This window comes from Rhineura floridana, chromosome 6 (genome assembly GCF_030035675.1).
Source record: "Rhineura floridana isolate rRhiFlo1 chromosome 6, rRhiFlo1.hap2, whole genome shotgun sequence".
Taxonomy (NCBI): domain Eukaryota; kingdom Metazoa; phylum Chordata; class Lepidosauria; order Squamata; family Rhineuridae; genus Rhineura; species Rhineura floridana.
In genome coordinates, this window is record NC_084485.1 from 46,437,143 (window position 1) to 46,459,657 (window position 22,515).

General features: G+C 42.7%; 1 protein-coding gene across 4 annotated transcripts in view; it reads right to left on the reverse strand.

Annotated features, from left to right (window-relative positions):
* The window catches only part of CBFA2T2 (CBFA2/RUNX1 partner transcriptional co-repressor 2), a 134,219-nt gene extending 115,729 nt beyond the window's left edge, over positions 1-18,490 (reverse strand). For 2 of the 4 annotated variants that reach the window (XM_061631655.1, XM_061631654.1), the window contains exon 1: positions 4,837-5,099. In XM_061631655.1, coding sequence (XP_061487639.1) covers positions 4,837-5,044 — 208 coding nt within the window. In that variant the 5' untranslated portion in view covers positions 5,045-5,099. Of the gene's footprint in view, positions 1-4,836; positions 5,100-18,380 lie in introns of those variants that run through there. The other 2 variants (XM_061631656.1, XM_061631657.1) reach the window with 2 other exon arrangements.
* Between the last annotated feature and the right edge of the window lie 4,025 nt (positions 18,491-22,515).

The following is a 22,515-nucleotide window of genomic DNA, read 5'->3' on the forward strand; positions in this document are numbered from 1 at the left end:
AAGGTGCTACTTCAAGTATCCACCCACCCCTAAGTTGCATATGCTTTATAAGACTGCATAAATATTTTGAACTTGGCTCAGTAGCAAACTGGCAACCAGTGCAATATTTTCTGATTGGATATCATATGTTACCGATAGGCTGCGTCACATGGCAGCCTCACCACTAAATTTTGCACTAGCTGCAAGTTATGGACCAGCCTGAAAGTCAGCCCCACACATAACAGTAATCCTGTCATGGGTCTCTGTGGCCAAGGTATCCTGTCCAGGAACGGTCATGGCTGGTAAACTAGCTGAAGCTGGCAAAAGACATTCCTAGCCACAGAAGCCACTTGAGCCTCCAGTGACAGTGCTGATCTAACAGCACTCCCAAACTATGCATCTGCTACTTCAGAGGAAGTGCAACCCCATCTAGAACAGGCAGCCTACATAATTCCCACACTTGGGAAGCACTCACCCCCTCCACCTTGTAAGAATCAGCTTATTTCCCCTCATTCGGTGCATCCAAGCACCAATCCAGGACGTAGACAGCCTCAGATGACACAGAGAAGTAGAGTTTGTGTTATCTGTCTACTGGCAACAACTCATGGGCCTGCAGTTGTTTTCTCGACATACATCTCAGGACCTTTGGCAGATACACTTTTTAACACATTGCTTAAGAAAGTGAACTAGGATATGGCCCTTGCAGAAGATATTTTTGTGATTATTTGAAGTAGACTTGGAGCCAGCTGCTAGGAAACATGAAGGACTGGATCAAACCCACAGTTTAAGTTCACAATCTTGTTTCCAACAAGATACAAAAGAAACAAAGCACCAGAGAACTCCAGACCACAGCCAAACTGCATAATCAGACCTCTGAGAGCCTCATGCCACTTACTCATAAAAGGGGAGCAAACAATTTAACAAGAAATGTGGAAAGCACATTAATATGTAGTTGTAACAGAAGGGACAGGGATAGGGATACAGGGTAACGAAGTGCACACACAGAGCTTAAGTGAAATGAATTCACAGGGATAATAAGAGGGGCACCAACAAACCTGAGAAGAAAATTTGCCAATATATTCAATCATATTTTTAGCTCCCCTCTTCTTTTACTACTGTTCTCTGAATTTTCTTTACACACATGGTTATCCTGCACAGCATAGAAAAAAGCCATTTAACACCATATGGATCAGAATACTGCACGAACAAAGAAAAACACTATGGTAAAACAAGCCACAACAGAAATGGGAATGCTTTTGCGAATGTTGGGATGGAATACACAAAGTAGTGAGAAACAGATGTGGTTTGACTGAACTGAAAATGCATTGCAAAAAGCAAGGCTGCAGTCATTGTTCTGAACTTTTAGGAATGTGTGCAAGAACTTCCAGAGGGATAGCTGCGTTAAAGTCTATTGAAGAAAAAGCAAAGTATATAGCAAAGTATATAGATGTATTGTGGCACAAACTTGCATGGGATAGAGTTCATTTACCAGGTGTGTGAATGAGTTAGAGAGCAGTTTATCACAATTCATTGTTAAGTATAAATATATACAACAGGAGTGCACAGAAGATTAAGGTGGATCTACAGAGAGAGCTCTGTGATTAACAGTAGACTGGCAAGAGTGTCCAGACTTCAATGTCTTAATAAAAACTAAAAAGCCCGCCTATTTCACCCCAAAATAAATTGCTGAAAGAGAGAGAACACTCTCTCATGAATTTAAGGCACCCTCTTCCTTAATTTTTCATGCATGTTTGCCCACCTGAGCTACTATTTTGCACCTGGTCTAGCTGGTGGACCTCATCGTTCTAGTAAAAAAAAAAAATGAAGTAGATCCTGAAAGTCTGAAGTCTACCTATATAAGATAAGCACAATTACTATTCAAAACAGGTGATAACATTATATCTTCCTAGCTTTGTTACACCAGTTAGCCCCTGTAGTGAGAGAAAACCCCCAACTCCCCCTCAACTAACACCAAACAGACAGCATCAAATTTACTGATAAATTCTAATATAGCATTTTCCTGCTGAGAAAAAAAGACAAGGGATCAAAAGGAAGTCCAAAAGATATAGATACAGACCACCAAACTCTACAACCAACCTTGTAGCCCTGTCCACCTGTTGAAGTTCACCTGCAGGGAGTGGGGGAAAAGAAAGGATCCAGTTTCCCACACCTGCTTTAGGGTCACCTAAAGTACAGTGGCTATACTGAAGCAGTACAATGGCTATACTGGGGTCAGAAGAGAAGCACCTCTGTAGCAGCAGTAAAGAAACATACTGCACTGTTGCCAGTGTGGAGATGAAGCATCCCTCAGTACAGCAGTTCACTGGATCAAATCACAAGAAACTGCTCTGTTGTGGGATAATTTGAGAAGTTGTACAACATCCCACCCCACATCCCGCCAAAAAGAATGTTACCAGGAAGAAACACTCGTTTAAAAGCTAGGTTAAAACCAAGAAGTTTAAAGTACTAATAGTCAAAGTGGCATGAACATTGTGATAGAAACATTGGACGTGCATATTCCTTCCAAACCTGCACAGTTGGGCAAGAGCGACACTAAAAACTAATCATTGTGACAATAAGCAATAGGAAATGGTGAACCTGTAGCCCAATATCATCTGGAGGGACACAGCTCTCAATCCCCAACCACTGGCTGATAGGAGCTGGAGCCCAATAACTTCTGAAGGGCCAGATTCCTCACCCCAGGCATGCAAGGCTGTAAACTAAACCATTCCATGGAACGGTGAGATTTAGTGTAAATTTCACAGTAATCGGAAATTATTATTATTTATTAAATGTATATCCCACCCTTCCTCCAAGAAGGAGCTCAGGGTAGCCAGAGATGTCTCTATGTGTGCGTCACCATCCAATGTCTTAACACTTTGCGTTGTTGGGTTTTTTCTTATTGAAAAATGGAAATGGATTGCCGTCAAGTCGATTCTGACTTAAGGTGACCCTGTGAATAGGGTTTTTAGGGTAAGCGGTATTCAGAGGTGGTTTACCATTGCCTTCCTCTCAGGCTGAGAGGCAGTGACTGGCCCAAGGTCACCCAGTGAGCTTCATGGCTGTGTGGGGATTTGAACCCTGGTCTCCCAGGTCATAGTCCAACACTCTAACCACTACACCACACTGGCTCTCTTTTTCTTATTACTAACCATTTCACAGCCTGCACTAAGGCAGGCAACACAGCATTGAATACACCTTTTCTTCCCCCAAAGCACTTATACATTTTCCGTATACTAAAGATGCATTTGCAAAAACATACCAAATTTTACCCAATTATGCCACCATAGTAACTACTTGGCATCTATTAGATATGTACACATAATTGCACTGTAACTATTTCTCATTATTTACCTCCAATTTTCTCCATCCTAAAAGAAATGCCATGATAACTCACTATCTCCTTTGCAATGAATAAGGATGCATGGAGGAAAAGATGCACTTGGAAGAAAAATCTTACAGGGGTGTTTTGTTGTTGTTAAGAAAAAATTACTCTGAATCTGAGAAAAACCTGCACTAAATGTCTATGGCTTCAATCCTATACACATTTAATAGGGAGTGAACCCCAATGAACTTAACTGGACTTACCTTCTGAGTAACATCTCTGAGATCACATTAAGATCACATTACATACTCAAAGCCACCAATGGATCGTCAATAAAACTAGATTCAGCACCCAACTTTCTGTAATTTGGTGGGGGGGAAGAGAGAGAAGGGAGCTCCAGTGGCAAGGGCATTCTCTGGGTAGTTAGCTTCAAAAGTTAATTTGGAAGGACCACAGCTCACTAGTAGAGCAACTGTTTTGCATGCAGGTTCAATCTCTGGCAGCTCCAGTCATGGTTTCAAGGTTGTATTTATAATATAAATACATTTTCCATTATATGTTCATTGTGTGGAACTCCCAAGCAAATAAAGCATCCTTTAACTTATAACCCAAAGGACTGTCTTGCCAGTCTTTATAGTCTCCCCCACCCCCCAAAAAAAGGGTTCAGATTTCTCAGACCCCACATAAGGATTTCGTTTTGGGACACAAAAGAGCAACCTTCTAGTTGCTTTTTGACCAACACTATCTCAATCCTATTGTGCAACAGATCACACACTCACACAATCAAGGCAACAGAGAGAGAGAGAGAAATCCCAATTAGATTATTAACAGATGAAATGAGGGAGGGTGAGAGGAATAAAAAGTGAGTAAGAGAAACATAAGAGGCTCCGGGCTAAAGATAATGGGGATGGTAAGGAGCAGCCTTTGGGCTTCCAGAAGGTAACAGACCACAGAGTAAGAAAGAAAGAAAGAAAGAAAGAACCATTGATATGGAACAACCAGTAAAATAATTATATATATATAATTTCCCTTATATATATATATAAGGGAAAATAACCAGGGAGCAAGAGCAAGACAGAAGGGTGGGGCGCGGGGAAAAGAGGTAGGACTGGGGCAGAGGAGTTTGAGGGACTGCAGTCATAAAGAAGTAGGGAGAAGATAAAGGGTATCTCAGGGAGTGTAGGGGGTATTAGGTGGTAGCAAAGAGCAGGGAGAAGCAGAGTAGGATGCAGACAACCAGAAGTGGAAAGAAAAAGAGCGCGCGAGATACGTAGGGATTGTGAAGCGACTGGAGTGAGACGAGAGAGCGAACTTGCAGCCTCCATCCATCCCTTGGCACGTCTGCTCAAAAATAAGTCCAGCCGCGTCCTTCGGCTGTAAGCCCACACGCACTTCGAGCCCCACGGGACTCGGGGGGGGGCATTTCTGAGGAGCCTGCCTGGGGTCAGGCTTGGAGGGGCCCGGGGAGCGAGACATGGAGAGGGCGGTGGCACAGAGGGAAACAGCCCCTGGTATGGAGAAGAGTGACTTACACTGGGAGGCTCCCGGGATGCCCACCATTGCCGAGCTCGAATTGACTCCTTCCCTTTGTTGCGTCCTCCTCGGTAGCGACGACAGGAGAGACAGAACGGCAGGCGACCAGGCAGCAACTGCGGCCAGCGCAGCGCTAGGCCTTCCACTCCGGCACTGCCCCCTGCGGCTGACGTCACTCAGCGCCTCTGGCACTTCCTTTCGCTCCATAGCGGCGCGCGCTCCGGGGTATCGCCCGGGAGGCGGGGAAGAGTCTGCCCGTTGTAAGTTTGGAGCGGCTCTTAAGTAGGGAGGCGTTGGCTGCAGACCAATGAGTGGGAAATATCCATTTTGGACCATGCATCATCACCACCATATCATCAATAGGAAAGTAAGTCCCACTGTGTTCAGTGCGGGTTACCCTCAAGTAAGATTAGTTTTAAAGTTCGAGACGTCCTTACTCGGAAGTAAGACCCACTTGTGTATCGCCCGATAGATAAAAACTTCGACCCGGTGTGCAGCTACTGCGAATTCCATGGTGCCGATCGTTAGGAAAAGTATTGAAAACAAAATTGACAATATCGTTATTTATTTATCAGATTTCTATCCAGCCCTTCCTCCCAGTAGGAGCCCAGGGCAGCAAACAAGAAGTAATAAAACAATAAAAACATTACATATTTATTTGTTAAATTTATATCCTGCCTTTCTTCCAAGAAGCTCAATGTGGCATGTAAACATAGTTCACCTCCTTCCAATTTTATACTCACAACAATCCTGTGAGGTAGGTTAGGCTGAGAGACAGTGACTGGCCCAAGATCACCCTTCATGGCCAAGCAGGGATTTGAACCCTGGTCTCCCAGGTCCCAGACCTCCATTCTTACCACTACACCATAATACAGATGCAGACTGGGTTAAAGGTATCTACTTAAACAACTTGTTAAAATGTGCAGTGTATAGGCATGTGGCAGTTAAAACTACCCAAAATCTTGTATAACATCTTAAAGATTTGACATTTTCTTATGACATAAGCCCACTTCATCACATGCATGACTGCAATCTTTGTGTGTGGTGTATGTGTATACATATGCACATATAATTGTACTTGACCTTTTACAACAGTACTGGATAATACAATCAAATGAGTAGTGCTAAGTTAATTAACATCTGTAAAGAAATCCATTGCCTCTATTCAGATTGTTTTGTCTTTATACAAAGCAGGATACGACACAATGCTTAGTTCAGAGGTCACTAGGGGGCACCATTTGAATTTTGAGAGTGTGGAGGGGCCCCAGTCACAAAATGGCTGCCATGTGGTCATGGCGTGGCTGGTGTGGGAGGCATGGCATAACAAAAAATTAGAGTACAGTTTCAAAAAGCTTTCAAAAGTATACCTCACCAAAGACTCCTGAGTAAGCTTAGAGGTCAAGGAATAAGAGGAGAGGCCCTCCTGCGGATCAGGAACTATGCATTAGGAAGCACAGGGTAGAAATAAATGGCTAGTTTTTCCAATGGAAGGATGTAGAAAATGGAATTTCCCCAAGGATCAGTATTGAGACCTGTGCTTTTTCACTTGGTCATAAGCGATCTAGAGTAGGAGTGAGCAGTGAGGTGGCCAAGTTTGCTGATGATACTAAATCGTTCAGAATTGTTAAAACAAAAAGAGATTTTGAAGAGCTCCAAAAAGATCTTTCCATGGGGTCTGAACTGGCAGTAACTGACCAGGAACGAGACCTCGGAGTCATAGTGGATAGCTGGGTGGAGATGTCAACGCAATTTGCAGCAGCTGTGAAAAAGGCAAAATCCATGCTAGGGTTTATTAAGATAAGTATTGAAACTGCTAATATAATGCCATTGTACAAATCTACAGTCTGACCACATTTGGAATATTGTGTAGAATTCTGGTTGCCTCACCTCAAAAGGGATATTGTACAGTTGGAAAAGATTCAAAAAAGGGCAGGGAAGAATATTTTTATTTACATTTTTATCCCTTCCTCTCAGAAGGAGCCTAGGGTGGCAAACAAAAACACTAAAAACATTTTAAAAACAAAAGGTCTTCAAAAATAAATATTTAAAACATATATTTTTTAAGAAACTAAAAAAAATCCCAACAGATGTAGACTGGGATAAGGGTTTCCACTTAAAAGACTTGTTGAAAGAGGAAGGTGGGAGACCTATTTGAATTGTCCATCCTTAGATGCTGATAGACTGATGGATTTCAGAAAGCAGTGGGAAAGTTTTCCAGCTTGAATAATTGGTGCTCTTGTTGAAAGCCTGGTTGATCTTTGGAATGCAAAAATAGCTTAGGTAGCTGACAGGATCGCTCCAAAGCAGCTGCTTGGTACACACCTGAGCTGAGGACACTGAAGCAAGTTAGGAAACATCTTAGGAATTGCTTAACACTACCATGTAGATATTTTGTTTATGCAGTGCAGTAAGCGGAATTGCCATTATGCCTCATTCCTTCCACATGCCTGACCTCCATCATGAGGAAAGGTTGCAACATTTGAGGCTTTTTAGTTTAAAGAAGAGGGGAGTAAGAGGTGACATTACAGAAGTTTATAAAATTATACATAGCATGGAGAGAGTGGATAGAGATTTTTTTTTCTTCCTCTCTCATAACTAGGGTTGCCAGGTTCAGGCCTGAGACTGATCCTGTATTTTTAGGAGAAGAGAAAGTCAGCCAAGTGCAGGTGTTCTTGCAACACTGTAATGGGAAAAACCACAAGGTGGAATTCTCCCTTCCCCCTACACAACTTTTAAAGATACAGAAGACCTCTTGGAGGCCGGGCCCAGCACAAAAGCAGGACTACAGCTGAACGTCAAGAAGACTAAAGTAATGACAACAGAAGACTTATGTAACTTTAAAGCTGACAATGAGGACATTGAACTTGTCAAGGATAATCATTACCTTGGCACAGTCATTAACCAAAATGTTGACAATAGTCAAGCTAGAATTGGGAAGGGCACCTATGAGAGAACCAGAAAAGGTCCTCAAATGCAAAGATGTATCACTGAACACCAAAGTCAGGCTGCCTGCCACGGATTGCAGGGAGGGAGCTGCCCGCTTGCTCACTCTCCACCTGGCTCTCTCACTCCCTGTCCACTCACTCGCTCGCTCATCTGCCATCCTGAGGGCCCCTCATTTTGGTTGGGGAGTAGCACTCCCCTTCCACTGAAGGTTGCCGTGGATCACAGGGAGGGTGCTGCCTGCCCACTCACCAGCCCACCCACGCCCACTCGCTTGCCCCCCGGCTCCCTCACTCGCCCTCCACCCCCTCTGGCTCCCTCGCTTGCCCTCCCCCCACCTACTTGCTCACCCTCTCCCCCCACCCGCTCACTGGCCCGCCGGCCTGCTCGCTCGCCCGCCCACTGTCCCAAAGGCCACTCGTTATGGTGGGGAAGTAGGGCTCACCTTCTGCAGCAGCCTCCCTGCAGCAGATCGCAGGGAGGGAGCTGCCCAGCCACTTGCCTGCCCACCTGCTCACTCCCTCGCTCACCCCGCCCCTGCTGGCTCCCTTGCTCACCCTGCCTGCTCACTCACTCGCTCACCCTCTCCCCCCCCCGCTTGCTCGCTCGACCTCCGGCTCCTCCACCTGCCTGGTAGGTAGGTAGATGGGGCATGCGTGTGCCAGGGCCCAGGGTAGTCTGGTACCCAAGGGCCCCGGCATACGTGGTGCTGGCCCTGTTCCTGATCTCTATGTATGGATGTGAAAGTTGGAAAGTGGGAAAAAAATAAGAGAAGAATCAACTCATTTGAAATGTGGTGGTGGAGGAGAACTTTGTGCATACCATGGACTGCGAAAAAGACAAATAATTGGATGTTAGAACAAATTAAACCAGAACTGTCATTAGAAGCTAAAACTTTGGTCACAATAAAAAGACACGATTCATAGAAAAGACAATAATGGTGGGAAAAACAGGAGGGAGTAGAAAAAGAGGAAGGCCAAACACAAGATGAATTGATTCCATAAAGGAAGCCACAGACCTGAACTTACAAGGTATGAACAGGGTGGTTTATAAGAGATGCTATTGGATGTTGCTGATTCATAGGGTTGCCATAAGTCGTAATCAACTTGAAGGCACATAACAACAACAAAGTCCTGCTGCAGGGAGACAGACAGAGATGCCCCTCCCTTATTCCCCTCTAACGAGGAGAATGGGTCAGGGTGTCTGTATCACTGTCATCTTTTCCAGCTATCTTAGAGACACATCACTTGAATATTGTGGGCTATTAAGGATTTTCTTTAACTTGTCTGAGTTTCCTCGGGAATAGTATTAAACGGGGGGCAGGAGAGAATATAAACTGGCATTTCAGTGCCACCAACATTGCTTGGAAGCTGCAAAAAACCTGCATGCATGAGCACTGATCTCACAATAAACACCCATCTGGAAACACCCACCTTCTTGATCCATAATGGATATGACATTTTACTCTGGCTAACTATTCAAGCACAGCAGTAAATATGGGGTATTGTTTTACAGTGCATTTCCTACATGTGTCTACTTAAATGTAAATCCCATTGAGTTCAATGGGGCTTACACCCAGGTAAGTGAGAATAGGATTACAGCCTTGTTGTCTTAAAAAGGGCCATACAGCCCATTTTAAGATGCACTTATGCAGCTACTAAAAAATTAACTCTTCATAGAACTAGGCTGTTAAGTGAGCAGAAAGCTATGTTTTCTACTGTAAATGAAATCAATCATTTCTTAATGCAAATCATTTATCATGGCAGTTACATGTTACAGACAGTTGCAGTGGCTAAAATGCAGTCAGTAAAAAGGTTTGTGTTAGGCTTGGTTAACAAGCTAGTGTGTTGAGGTATCAAAGAGCTGTAAGCTAGGAAACACCTGTCCTTTATCCGCCATGATGAGCTTAGAACCCTTTTTTCTCAACACCCCTATCTGCAATATGGAGATAAAGATACTTGCCTATCTTTCAGGGTTGTTGTTGAAAAGGTTACTAAAATAATCTGGGTGAAGGGCTTTATAATTGCTTATTTTTCTGATGAGGAGGAAGAGGAGGATTACATAATCATAAATAGCCAATGCTTAGCAACTTTCCCATTTTGCATAATTAAGAATTCTATATTATTATTTATTATTATTATCTTTATTTTTACCCCGCCCTTTTCCCAAAGCTGGAACTTAGGGTGGCTTACAAATAATAATAATAAAAAAATATGACATGGGGTGGCCCTACACTAGCTGCCAGCAAATGGCACCCTAGGCAAACCAGGCAATCAGCGTCCCAAAACCCCAAGGGCAGATCTAGGCTAAATTATTTTTGTAAACTGGGAAACATTTTGCCCCTATTATTTATTTATTATTTGATCTATATCCCACCCTTCCTCCCAACAGGAGCTCAGGGCGGCAAACAAAAGCACTAAAAACTTTAAAACACATTAAAAGAAAACATCTTTAAAAACATGTCTTAAAAATACCTTTCAGACCATCTTCTAAGATTAAAAACATTTTAAAAAGAAGGTTTAAGAACATATTAAAAAGCAATTCCAATACAGACGCAGACTAGGATAGGTCTCAACTTAAAAGGCTTGTTGAAAGATATATTGCATTTAATTTTTTTAAGCATATTTATTTAAACAGAGGCATAATTATTCAGTTTGTCCATCCATCCGTCTGTCCAACCAATGTTTCTGAGATCACATAGAGACATGACATTTTGAGAATAGATTTGTACACAACAGCTAGATGATATCTCAGTCCGATTTCAAATAAAATTTCATTTAAAATGTTATGCAAAGTACTTATAAGCCAGGGACCGCTGCACCTTGCAGCATCTGCCTAAATATCTTGTATATGCATACTTTTAGTGGCTACTGTATAGTTAACCCTGTTTTGTAATACCTATGTCTGTCTATGTCCGTATGATATATCTTTCTGGTCGTTGACCATAATAAACTTACTTACTTACTTACATTTAAAATGTTAATTAAAATTTGTATTATTACAAATCCAACATCACCTAAGGTCCTGGGGCGGGTTACAACAACTTTAAAATACAACATCAAAAACAATTTAAAAACAACCTAAAATCCCCAAATAGGGTGGGTCCTAAAAGTACATGTCTCTGGTGTCAAAAACCAGGGTAAAGAGGTGTGTCTTCAGCATATGCCAGATGTACCTCAGTGGGGAGGGAATTTCACAACTTAGGGACTGCCACAAAGAATGCCCTCTCCCAAACCACCATAACCCAAGCTTCGGGGGGGGGGCAGAACTACCAAAAGAGCCCCATCTGCTGATCTCAACATCCAAGAGGGTCTGTAGGGAAGTCAAAGTCTCTCTTGCACCATTATTGAATGCAGTTATGTTTTTATCAATTTTAACTTTCAGAAGCTGCATTCCCCACTAGCTACGGAAACTGACAAACTTAAAAGAATCCATAGAGCTATAAAAATGTTTAGAAACTGTGAGTTTATTTTCTGGCCTACCTGAACCCACTGAAGTCAGACACGAACTTGGAGGTGTGTGTCAGGATCCTACCTCCTGCCACCACTTTGTGAGGCCCCTTCCTGTGGTCACCACCTTGTCACGGTCCCACCTCAGGGTCCTGCTCTCAAAACGGTTATCTCACCAGCTCTAGCAAAGATCTCTCAAGATCCCACAGCTAGGCAGCACCACCGGACACTCTCTGTAAAACAATATTGCCTTGAGACTGTGCCTTAGTCTCCTCCTGGCTTACTGCTACTGTGTGTCTGGGTGCACTTGCAGGCCACAACCCCCCTGTATCTTTGTGCCTATAAAGAATACAGCCCTAGGTTGCTCTGCATACCTGATGATGTTACACTATCTCTTCACCCCTGCCACCATTGATACTGTTTCCCAACCTTGGTATATGCCCTGCCCACCCTTCTGGTCTGTGTAAACTGTTAAGAGTAAACAAATATTGCATGGTCACTTTAAGGGATATTTGGGAAATATCCCATGTACCTGTTTACCATGATGTAACTTCCTAATGGGTGGGGTTTAGTTACCTGACTTCCTCCTCCTTTGTCCTGGGGGATTTTTGAATATTCTCCATTGCTGATCTTCCTACCTTTGAGAGAAGCCGCATGGTATGATGCTCTCTGTTAAGAGCATCATTACAAACACCAAGATGGACTGAGACTTCTATATTTTTCTTTCTTCTAAGCTAGAGCCTATCTTCTTCTGAACATGTGAAGAGGTTGTGAGTAAACATTCTTTTATTTTACCTAAAGGATTGTGCCTGTTGTTATTTAAACCCAGGGAAGGTGGGCTGGTTTATATTCTCATTCTGCTGCTTGTATTTTTACAACTCTGCTAAGAAATAGGACCAACCAAATTAGTTCCTATTTCTGTGTGTATTTTTATAATACCAAACATAAACCCAGCCAAGGATCAGGAGTTAGGTAAACCGAGAAATATTTATTTATATACACAGGGAATAACAAGATTACTTAAAGGTATTGTCAACAAGCATGTGGTTTCATAAGATGTATTACTCCTTTTTTTTAGTCGTCAGTAACCTGCCTCACTACCCACCTAATCCAATCCACCCCACAAAAGCCTCCCAAAACCAACCAACTGAACTCTCTCAACTTTTCCCCTTCATTTATACCTTCAGACACTCAAACCAGCCAATCATAATACAACACGCATCAACATTCCAACCCATGTACTCCCCCCTCTCACTCAGTCCACTTACCTCATTTACTCTAATAAACCCACACTTACCATATTTACAGTATTATAAATACAGGGGCATCACAGTGTGCTTTTCTTTAGTAGATTTAATAGAAAGTTTCAGTTCAAAGCTCTTCATGAATCAGATTACACAGAATTCAGCATCATTACTAGGAGTAACTAGGCATGACTACACTGCACTAAGACGTTGCAGCAACTATTCACGCCTCCTCACCACACTTAAGTAAGGATGGGCGGGCAGCTTATTTGTGTGAACTGAGTGTCACTGTTGAGAACGCATGCACACATGAGTGCTGCTCAGAGGAGCTGTGTTGGGCTTGCCAGCGGAACAGTCTCTCCATCTATGAGGCGAGAGTGGCTGCTCTGCCTCAGCAAGATCTTCCCCGTCAGAGAGAGGGGGGCTGTACAGTGGCAGCGGCAAAGTGGACGATGGAAGGGGGTGGACTGCCTGACAGGGATGAGCCTCCTCATTGGTAATTGGAGCTATAGGGGTGCTGTCACTGTTCATGGTGCGAGAGGTTTCAGAGTCCAGCGTGCCTGTAGGCCTGTCACTGGAACTGTCATTCCATTCAAAGTTCTCCTCTTTCTCGCCCTTTCTGTGGGGCTCCTGACATTTTCACAAACAAACTTCATTACTTCTTCAGTGTTTATCAACCATCTCTCTTAAAGGCACACATTTACAGACAGAGCGGCTTACAAGACGGGTGGGTAGTTGAATTCTATATATGCCTTTAAAACAGTAAAAGCAATAATTAAGTTAATAACTGTGTATGGGGTCTTCAACTTTTTGGGCCCTTGGGCACATCTGGAATTTTGAGGAAGTGCCATGGACCCTGCCACAAAGGGCTGCAAGAGGCAGGGCGGGGCCAGTCACAAAATAGCTATCATGGGGGGGGGGGTGAACAATCCCAATATTTATTACTGCAAACAAAACATTCATTTCATAAAAGGCCTAAAGACAAGTAACTTCCCCGAGGATCTTAGTAAAAGTTGGGGCAAATGAGCCCCAAAACATAAAGCCACTCCTTTGAATCCACAGTCTTCTGCTCCAACTTAACATCCATTTCACAGAAGGCAAGTAATTTCCCCAAATCACCTCTAAATAAAATGCACCACCCATACCCATATGCATGCCCTGGGCCCTCCATTTTTTCTTTCTCCCCCAGTTTCTTCTCCCACATTAACTACCTTTCCTTCTTCCACTGAGGCACAGGTACAGCTGCTCACTTGCTATCACATGCTCTCCTGCTTATAGTGTCCAGTTAGAACTATTCTTTTCTCTCTGCTGGTCCTGTCCAGTTCGAACTGTTCTCTCAGTTCTACTTAAGTGTTCTCATTGGAGAAGAAAGGGAACAATTTTAACTATTGTTTCTTCTCTCTGCTGGCAGTGTCCATTTCTGTTTCTGTGGCCAATTATAATGGCAGAGATCCTAAGAAAACTATCAGTGAGATACAGACAACCTGGTGGCCTTTATAGTTTATAATTGTGCAATGAAGGTAGCAGAGATCCATTCTGGAAGGTCTCTGTGAATACACTGGTGTCTTGAGGCTCTGCATGGACGACTCTGGGCCTGTAGGGTACGTGAGGCCAGTATGGTCTAGTGGTTAACAGTGTTGGACTGGGGAAACCCATGTTCTAGTCCCTGCTCGGCCATGAAGCTCACTGGGTGACTTTGGGCCAGTCACTGACTTTCGGCCTAACCTACCTCACAGGTTATTGTGAGGATAATATGGAAAGCAGGGTCGTGGAAGCTTCTTTGGGTTTCTTGGAGGAAAAAAGGCTATATATATATATATATAAAGTGGTTCACTAAGGTTGGGCTGGGTTGCTAGTATTAGCCCTACCTGTGGCTGCCACCATCTTGCTCATGTAGTCATGACAAAAGGACAAGACTACCAGTAGAGTTTGTTTTGTGATTTTTTTTCCCCATTAGGTTTATGGTTCTCAGGTAAGTGGGATTGTAAAAGAAAAAGAATTGGCAACAAAGCAGCATGGCTCACTCCATGTGTGAGCCGTCCCTTATATGTGAGGTCTGGGGCAATTGCCCTCTGTGCTGCCCTTAAAAACACCCTGGTTAACACTGTTACTTTTCTTTTATGCATTATCTTATTCATGTTCTTATTATTTTATGGATTATCTTATTTATTCATGTTCCCTCTGTATGCACACAGAACTGAAATAATGACAGATTTAACTAACCATCCCTCTAGCAGGAGCCATTGCAAGGATTCTTGCTAGCAGAACATGCTACCTTCCCCCCTCTCCTCCACTTGCCCCCCCCAAATCAGCCCCACAGTGCATGGAGGGAGGGGAGGTTGCTCTGTCAGGCAAGCAGAAATGTTTGCGCTGACAGAACAATCTCATTAGTGCTACATAGAATTGAAACAATGACATCTTTGTTCTTTTATTTGTATTTTTTAATTTGTATTGTTTTTCTCTGAATTTGGCAACCTAGGCGACCGCCTAGTTCTGCTATATGGACAGGCAATCCCTGCCTTTACATTTTGCACATGCTTCACCAACCAAAAGGTTTTTCAATATATAATAGTCTCAATTCCAGTCCTCATGTAGACATAACTGCACCAACCAAACACAAGAGGGAGAATGGGACCCCACATTTGCAGAAGTATGGCAAATCTTATGGGAGAGAACCTTTGGTGGGGAGGACCCCAAACATCCCAAAGAGGATAGCTCTGAGTATGCCCTGTGAGCATGATGAGTCTTTCTGACTGATTGTTGGAGAGAGAATGGAATGGAATTGAGTGGAATATCCTGGGAAAAGGTTCCAGCAGCCAGCCATGAACAGGACCACTCCACAGTGCAACATTTTGTTGCCTGTCTCAAGTGTGCGATATATATGCTAGCAAACTCAATTGTCGAGTTCAATATTGCATTTGACTTTTAAAGGCTACTTGAGAACAGGACAATATTAAAGAACATGTCAGAGGATGACCAGATGGATGCTGTCTCTTTGACTCATGAGCAGTCTTGCTAGTTATATAACTAGTCATGCTAGTTACATATATATATGCTGTGTGCTAAAATGATAATGACACATTCACAAGCTACAGCACTTCAGAATTGCACCCTTGGCTCTGCAAACCGCACACCTGGTTCATTATAGGGCTTGCAAAGATTCATAACTCATAATCTTAACAGGCAAGGTAAGTAGGTTAATCTTGGGAAAGATTGCTCTCCAGGGAGAGAAAGGTACCCAAGTGACAAAATGGGAGGAACGGATCTCTGTCGAGACAAATGTCCCTTAAGTATAGGGGTGGAAAGGTTCTAAGGGTTCTTACTGAGAATGGGAGACCCACTGTGATGCTTCCTTTATTGCTGCAAGTGTGCATCTGTTCAGAATTGCCCGGGAGGAGGGAAGGTAGATTGCTGATAAAAATAAAAATGAATAGAAATATTTCCAATTCTCTAAAGAAAGAAAAATCCTTATATGTGCTCCATATTATTAACTTTTTTATACTGACTGCAGCCAGAACATAACATGCAGCTTTTTCATAGCCTACTTGGTATTCAGGTGGTCAACACCACCAGAATCACAGTGTTGAACGAAGAGAACAGTTGCTTTACAGTAGACTCCATATTTTCTTGATGCTGTGGCATATTGCTTTTTTCTTTAAAAAAAAATAACTTTCTAGCATTCATAGTGGAACAGAAGCATCTTTTTGACAGTTTCTTCCAAACATCCCAAATATGTGTCTCTTTCTGAGGAGTCATCTAGGAAATATGCAATGTAGATTCTACATCCTACACATGATTACTATACATCCATTCTCCTGTGTGGCCCACCCTCCGAATAAACTTCTGAGTCTCTTCTTCCTCAAGCTGTGCTGTGCTCTCTGAATCTTCCAAGTTTTGTAAAAATGTTGCTCAGCCAATATAAGCATGTTATTTATACACAATATCTTAATTTGCATGATTTATACCAAATAAAAATCTATTCTTCTAAAAATACGGAGATGAGCTAACAGTGAGATTCTTTAGGGAAAGCCCACAGAATAGGCACTGCAACAGAAGAAGCCCCTTCCTGTTAACTGCCACTTGTAACTAGGCTTCAGATGATGATCTTAGTGAGCCAGGATTAGAATTCCTCCAGAATTCAAAGAGGATAAATATGGCTGCCACTGCCATGACATAATAGCTCAGGCCCTTCTTTCCTTTTCTGTCTGAGTCAAAGTCATTGGTCTCTGGCCCCATAACATTGGTCAAAGTCAGATGTTTCTGGCCCCATAACCTGTTAGTAGAGTGACTTGAATAAAGCAGATGGAGTCCAGAGATAAAAGAAACTTGGACAACTGAACAAGAACTGGGTATAACTTGAGGAGAAATAGAGAGGTGTTGTCTTTCTTACAGGCTTCAGGCCTTGTTTCATGCATATCTCTCTTGGCTAGTTAGTTAACACTAACAGAATTAACCCTTAAGTTACAAAGTAAATGATCCCTGCATTTCTACTTCCAAAACAATTCTCCCTCTCTGTTCACAGCAACAAAGGAATCTGCTTTATACTGAGTCAGACTATTGGGCCAGCTAGGTGAGCTACAGCCCTTCCTACCACAGAAAACTGTTTTTCATCAAATGGTAAATATTTCTCAGTTTCTCAGAGAAATATTGCAAGACTAATTTTCTATGTTGATAGCAGGCCAGTAGCCAACCTAATTAACAGTGCAATGCTATGCACACTTATCTGTGAGTAAGCGTCATTGAACATCATGAGACTTACTTCGGAGTAAACATTCATAGGCTTGCACTGTCTCTTTTTTATTTATGTTGCCATTGTTAATTGTGGATGCTTCATATGTGGAGATACAAACCAATCATGTTTTTAATAAACTGTGTATCTCAGTGGTGATGCCCTAGCTGACTACTACCAATTTTTGCTCTAAGGAAGCAAAGGTAACAGGTATTTCCAGCACACCATACCAAGTATATTCATTCATAAGATTATGCCATTTACATTTCTGAAAGAGCAACACCTACACCTGTGTTGTGCTCAGGTGGCCATCTGTCCTATTTTACAGAGGCCACTCCTCTGTTTGAAGTAGGGTTGCCAGGCTTAGGGCCTGAGACTGATCCTGTATCTTTAGGAGAAGAGAAAGTCAGCCAAGTGCAGGTGTTCTTGCAACCCTGTAATGGGAAAAACCACAAGGTGGAATTCTCCCTCCCCCTGCACAACTTTTAAAGATACAAAAGACCTCTTGGTCGCCAGGCCCAGCCTCCAAGAGTCTTTTGTATCTTTAAAAGTTGTGCAGGGGGAAGCAGAATTCCACCTTGTGGTTTTTCCCATTACAGGGTTGCAAGAACACCTGCACTTGGCTGACTTTCTCTTCTCCTAAAAATACAGGATCAGTCTCAGGCCCTGAACCTGGCAACCCTAGTTTGAAGCCATCTTCTATTTGAAGGGCTGTCCAGTCCAAGTCTGGTTTATGATAAAGAACCCTAAGAACAGAGAGCAAAGGGGCCTTGAAGTTGCCCATCAACAATACCTGGACAGTGGACTAAGCAGGCACACAGGTCACCTTGTCTTCCCTACTATGGTGAAATGTATTTCTATTAAAATTATAGTAATTATCTCCAAGTATGCATCTATATGTATAAATTAGTATAGGCAAATTTTATGTAAATCTCTCCTTTTTTTTCATGATGCATTTCTACTGTTTGGCATACGTTTCCACCCTAATTAGTGCTTAGGGACTGATGGGAAGATGACCGACATGTGATTTCACTTTGAACACTTGCTGAGTCTCTGAGACTGGCATATTAGCAAAGCCTAATGATTTTAGCAATTGCTGTACTTGGAGGTCATCCCTGCACCAGGAAGATAACTGCCTTTGGCTCACATTATACAATCAGCAGCCTCCAGGTACTCACCTTCACATTTGCAGAAGACATCCGGGTTTATCTGTTTTGTTGAAAAGCAGGCTGTATCCCAGTTTTTCATTTTCAGAATGGCAGCAACCTATCTCAGTGCCTAGCCTAGCAGACTGCTTGCCATCTGCCAGCAGCAAAACAACATACAGTTAAATGTTAAATACATAGCAATGCCATGTGACACCTAGGAAAAAAGGCAATGGTTTAAAGCTATATGGGCTTTGTTACATAAACAGCATCCTGAAATTAGTATTTGCTTTTTGAAAAGTAAATAGACACTGAGTGTTCTGCCTAGCAGATGCTAGGAACAACAGTTCTTTCCTGGGGGGAAATTTGCTTGATGACCCAAGGGGAACTGAAGTCCCTCTGCTCTCCAGATTGGGGCCCAGAGTCAGTTTGTTTCATTAGTCAGGTGATCAGTGTATACATTCTCTCCCTCTTTGCCCACCGGCTGAGACTTCCAAAGCGTAATGGGGAGTGAAGCTAAAGAGTCAGCTTGTGAGCAAAGGTTAAAATTGTAAAAAGCCAGCAAATCAATGAGCAAGAGTATCACTCCCTCCTACTATTTACAATGTGTCATTCAAATACAACATATTCAATAAATCTATCCTTGAAGTGTCTTTGCTTTTTTGTTGTTGATCACTTTTCACAATATTCCATGAGTGCTTATTCCTGTAATTCCAGCAACATTTTTTCTTCCTTGAAGGTGAAAGTGAATAATAATTGGCTGTCCTGCCCATCACTGAAGGACTCAGTCTGTGTTTTTTCCTCTTTTTATTAGTTATAGATACATCGAAAGCAGTGCACCTCATTAACCTAACTAAGCTTACTAGGAACTTTGGACTTAAGCTAACACTGACTAAGCATGCTAACACAGCACTAAGACGTTGACTCAGCAACTGGGTCCCCCCGCCCCCAAATCAGCTTAAGTAGGCTGGATCGCAGTGCACAAGGAGGCTCCTCTTCAGCTTCAACTGTTGAACTTCCCACCTCTGGCGCCTCCACGCTCAGGATAAAGGTGGTTTGATCTCCAGCCCTGCCTCTGATGGAGGGAGGCTTCTAACAGTCATTTGGATGTGGGAAACTGGGCAGCGCTAGACTGGGAAATGTCCAGTGTGCCCGGCTGTGTCTCAGAGGTGGGTGGTGGGGGCATGTCCCACTGGAGAGTGTCTGATGAGCTAGGTGGTGATTCTGCAGGGAAGTCTGGAGTGAGGGAAACTGTACCGTCTGAGAGGGAGGTTGGGATGTCCTGTGAGTTCACCCCGCTGTCATCCCTCACCCCAGGCTCCCAGTCCAAGTCCTCATCTTCTGACTTGCCTTTGACTACCCCCTCCCATCTGCCTGGCTCATGACATTGAACTATAATCCAACAAAGAAATATGTAAATGCTCCTAGTGACATTTTGTGCTATTTACTCTAATGCATTGGTTGATAAATGTATCTTCCCCAACCCCACATCCAGTATAAGAGGAGAGTGAAAGTATCAGTTGCTTGGCACTCCAGTCCTAAAGATATGCATAGCTGTGATGGCATACAGAGTGGTATGTCCAGATACACTTGCCACATCCTAAATAGGTCAGATCCATTAAAAGGCATGACTACCAGATAGCTTCTGCCTCAAATGATTCAAAAAAGTTGTCTCCTTTGTCAATGATTTCATTGTCATTGTTGCTGTCATTGGTCCAGCAATGTGAAACTTTAAGGGGAAAAGACTGACAGCCTGAGCATATAAAGACTTTTTTTTTTAAGAGTCAAAAACTAAAGTAGAAACAGAAGAGCTTTGCCGGTGCAGTTTGTGCTACTTTTTTTCCTGATAATCTGATTTATGTCTTCGGCATAAATCTAATTATTTTTTCCTTTCTTTCTTGGACAAAATGTTTTCTCACCCTTAGCTCAATTTTTTTTGGCCAATCAGAGATTCCTGATGCTGGTTTAGACTCTAAGATTTGCTGAGAGGGATTCCAGCATGTAATGGGCAATTTTCAACTCTCTGTTGCATTCCCAGGCTTTTTTTTTCTTTCAAAAAAAAAATAGGGGGGGAGAGAGACAGAGAGAGAGCAAACAAAATGTGGGGCAAAAAGATTCAGTAATAAACTGAAACACCAAACAGCTTCTTAGGAGCAAAGATAGGTTAATGGTAGTCCTTGGAAAAAATATGCATCTAAAATATAATAAATAGACTTGGCCTGAATCCAGAGTCTGATGTCACATGATGTTTAATCCATCAATACAGGACATAGTGAACTCATGAGTAACCTCCTCCTCTCATAGTGCTGCCCCCTCTCCAATGCCTTGCCCTTGGCTGTTGGGCTGCCACCTGCTCTCTCAATCCCACTACACAGCTGCTGGTTTAGAATAACAAATTAACACCCACTTGCATAGACCATTACCTACTAGGCATGACAAAGTAAACCTATTAACCTGGGACAGTGTATCAGCTGGAAGTTTGAAAGGAAATATAAGCCCTCAACAAATGGGCAATTTCGCTAGTCCTACTGTAAAAATATAAAATAAAACAAACATTTGATCCAGAAATCGTGTATCTAAGACTACAAAGTAAAGAGACAAATCTAGAAGAAATTAATATGAAACTGGAGGCCCTCTTAATGCAAAAAGAGGATAGGTGTAGCTTGTTTGGAATGTGAAGTGCTGAAAGGAGCTTCAGGCAAGCTGTTTCACTGGTCCTGTTTAGGTGAAAGGAATAGCTAAGGAAGGGCTGGAGCTCAGTGGTAGAGCATCTGCTTTACATGCAGAAGGTGCAGAGCTTGGAAAAGTTACTTTTTTGAACTACAACTCCCATCAGCCCCAGCTAGTATGGCCACTGGATTGGGCTGATGGGAGTTGTAGTTCAAAAAAGTAACTTTTCCAAGCTCTGGGTCCCAGGTTCATTTCCCAGCATTTTCAGGTAGGGACGGGAATGCCCCCTATTTGAAACCATGGTGCCAGTCAGTGTAGACATTATTTAGCTAGATGGATAAGTAGTCTGGCTCAGTACAAGGCAGTTTCATATTGTTATGGGCATCCCAATTTCTGAGCAGTGAGAGACGTCAGAGCTCCCAATGCTTATCCAGGGGTTGGTTTCAATGAAATGAAGGTCACTGGAGACTGTGGTATCTTTAGAATACACGGTTTTATTTACACATATATGCAACTAAAAAAGCAGATTACAGTGAATCTTAAACATCAAAACCTTACCGAAGAAAGCTGTCAAAATAATTCCTAAAAAAAATCATTAAACAGTTCCCATCACCTCTAGCATGCAAAGAGCACAAATCAAAAGCATTTCAAAAGGCAGTACCAAATCTACCAGGAAAAATTCTGTCAGCAAATAAGTAAATAGTCCCAAAAGCAAAACTGCATGGCTCTTTATTTTGGGGTTACATGAAGTTCCCAGTCCACTTTGATCCTTGCTGCTGCACAAAGGATCTTGGGACACATCTCCAGGAACACATCTGCTCTCTCAATAGCACACTATAGACTACCCATCCTTTTCACACTGACTGCCCTGGAACAAATCCTTGGACCAGTCCACTTCATTCCCTGCCCCATACTGCAAATCAGAGTTCTGTCACACATCTTGTTGACCTGGTACACCCAGGTTGGCAGCAAGGTATTTTCTTCTCTACTCACTTTCACCATCTCTTGAGTAAATCATGAGCCCAAACAGAAGCAGGTAATTCTCCCAGAGCTTCTTGCCCTCAAAACTCACCGGACATAAGAATATGAGAATAGCCTACTGGATCAGGCCAGTGGCCCATCTAGTCCACCAGAACAGATGCTTATGGGAAGCTTACAAGCAAGATTAGAGTGCAACAGCACTCTCCCCTCCTGTAGTTTCCAGCAACTAGTATTCAGAAGCATGCTGCCTGCAACTGTGAAGGCAGAGCATAACCATCTTTAAAAAGGCCCTAAATTTAAAAGGCCCTAATGCTGCAACCTTTCATCATAGGTTGATCCTGAGTATTCCTTGCTGCTGGAGCTTGCTTAAAGACTGCACCCGCTATCGGGGTCAGATCCCACCCTGTAAGGCCATCATGGGGTACCCAAGGGGCAAAATCACTTGAGGATTTTTTAAAATCCATCTTTATTAAGTTTACACCATTACTTTTTTTATAATATTTTTTTTATTATTCAA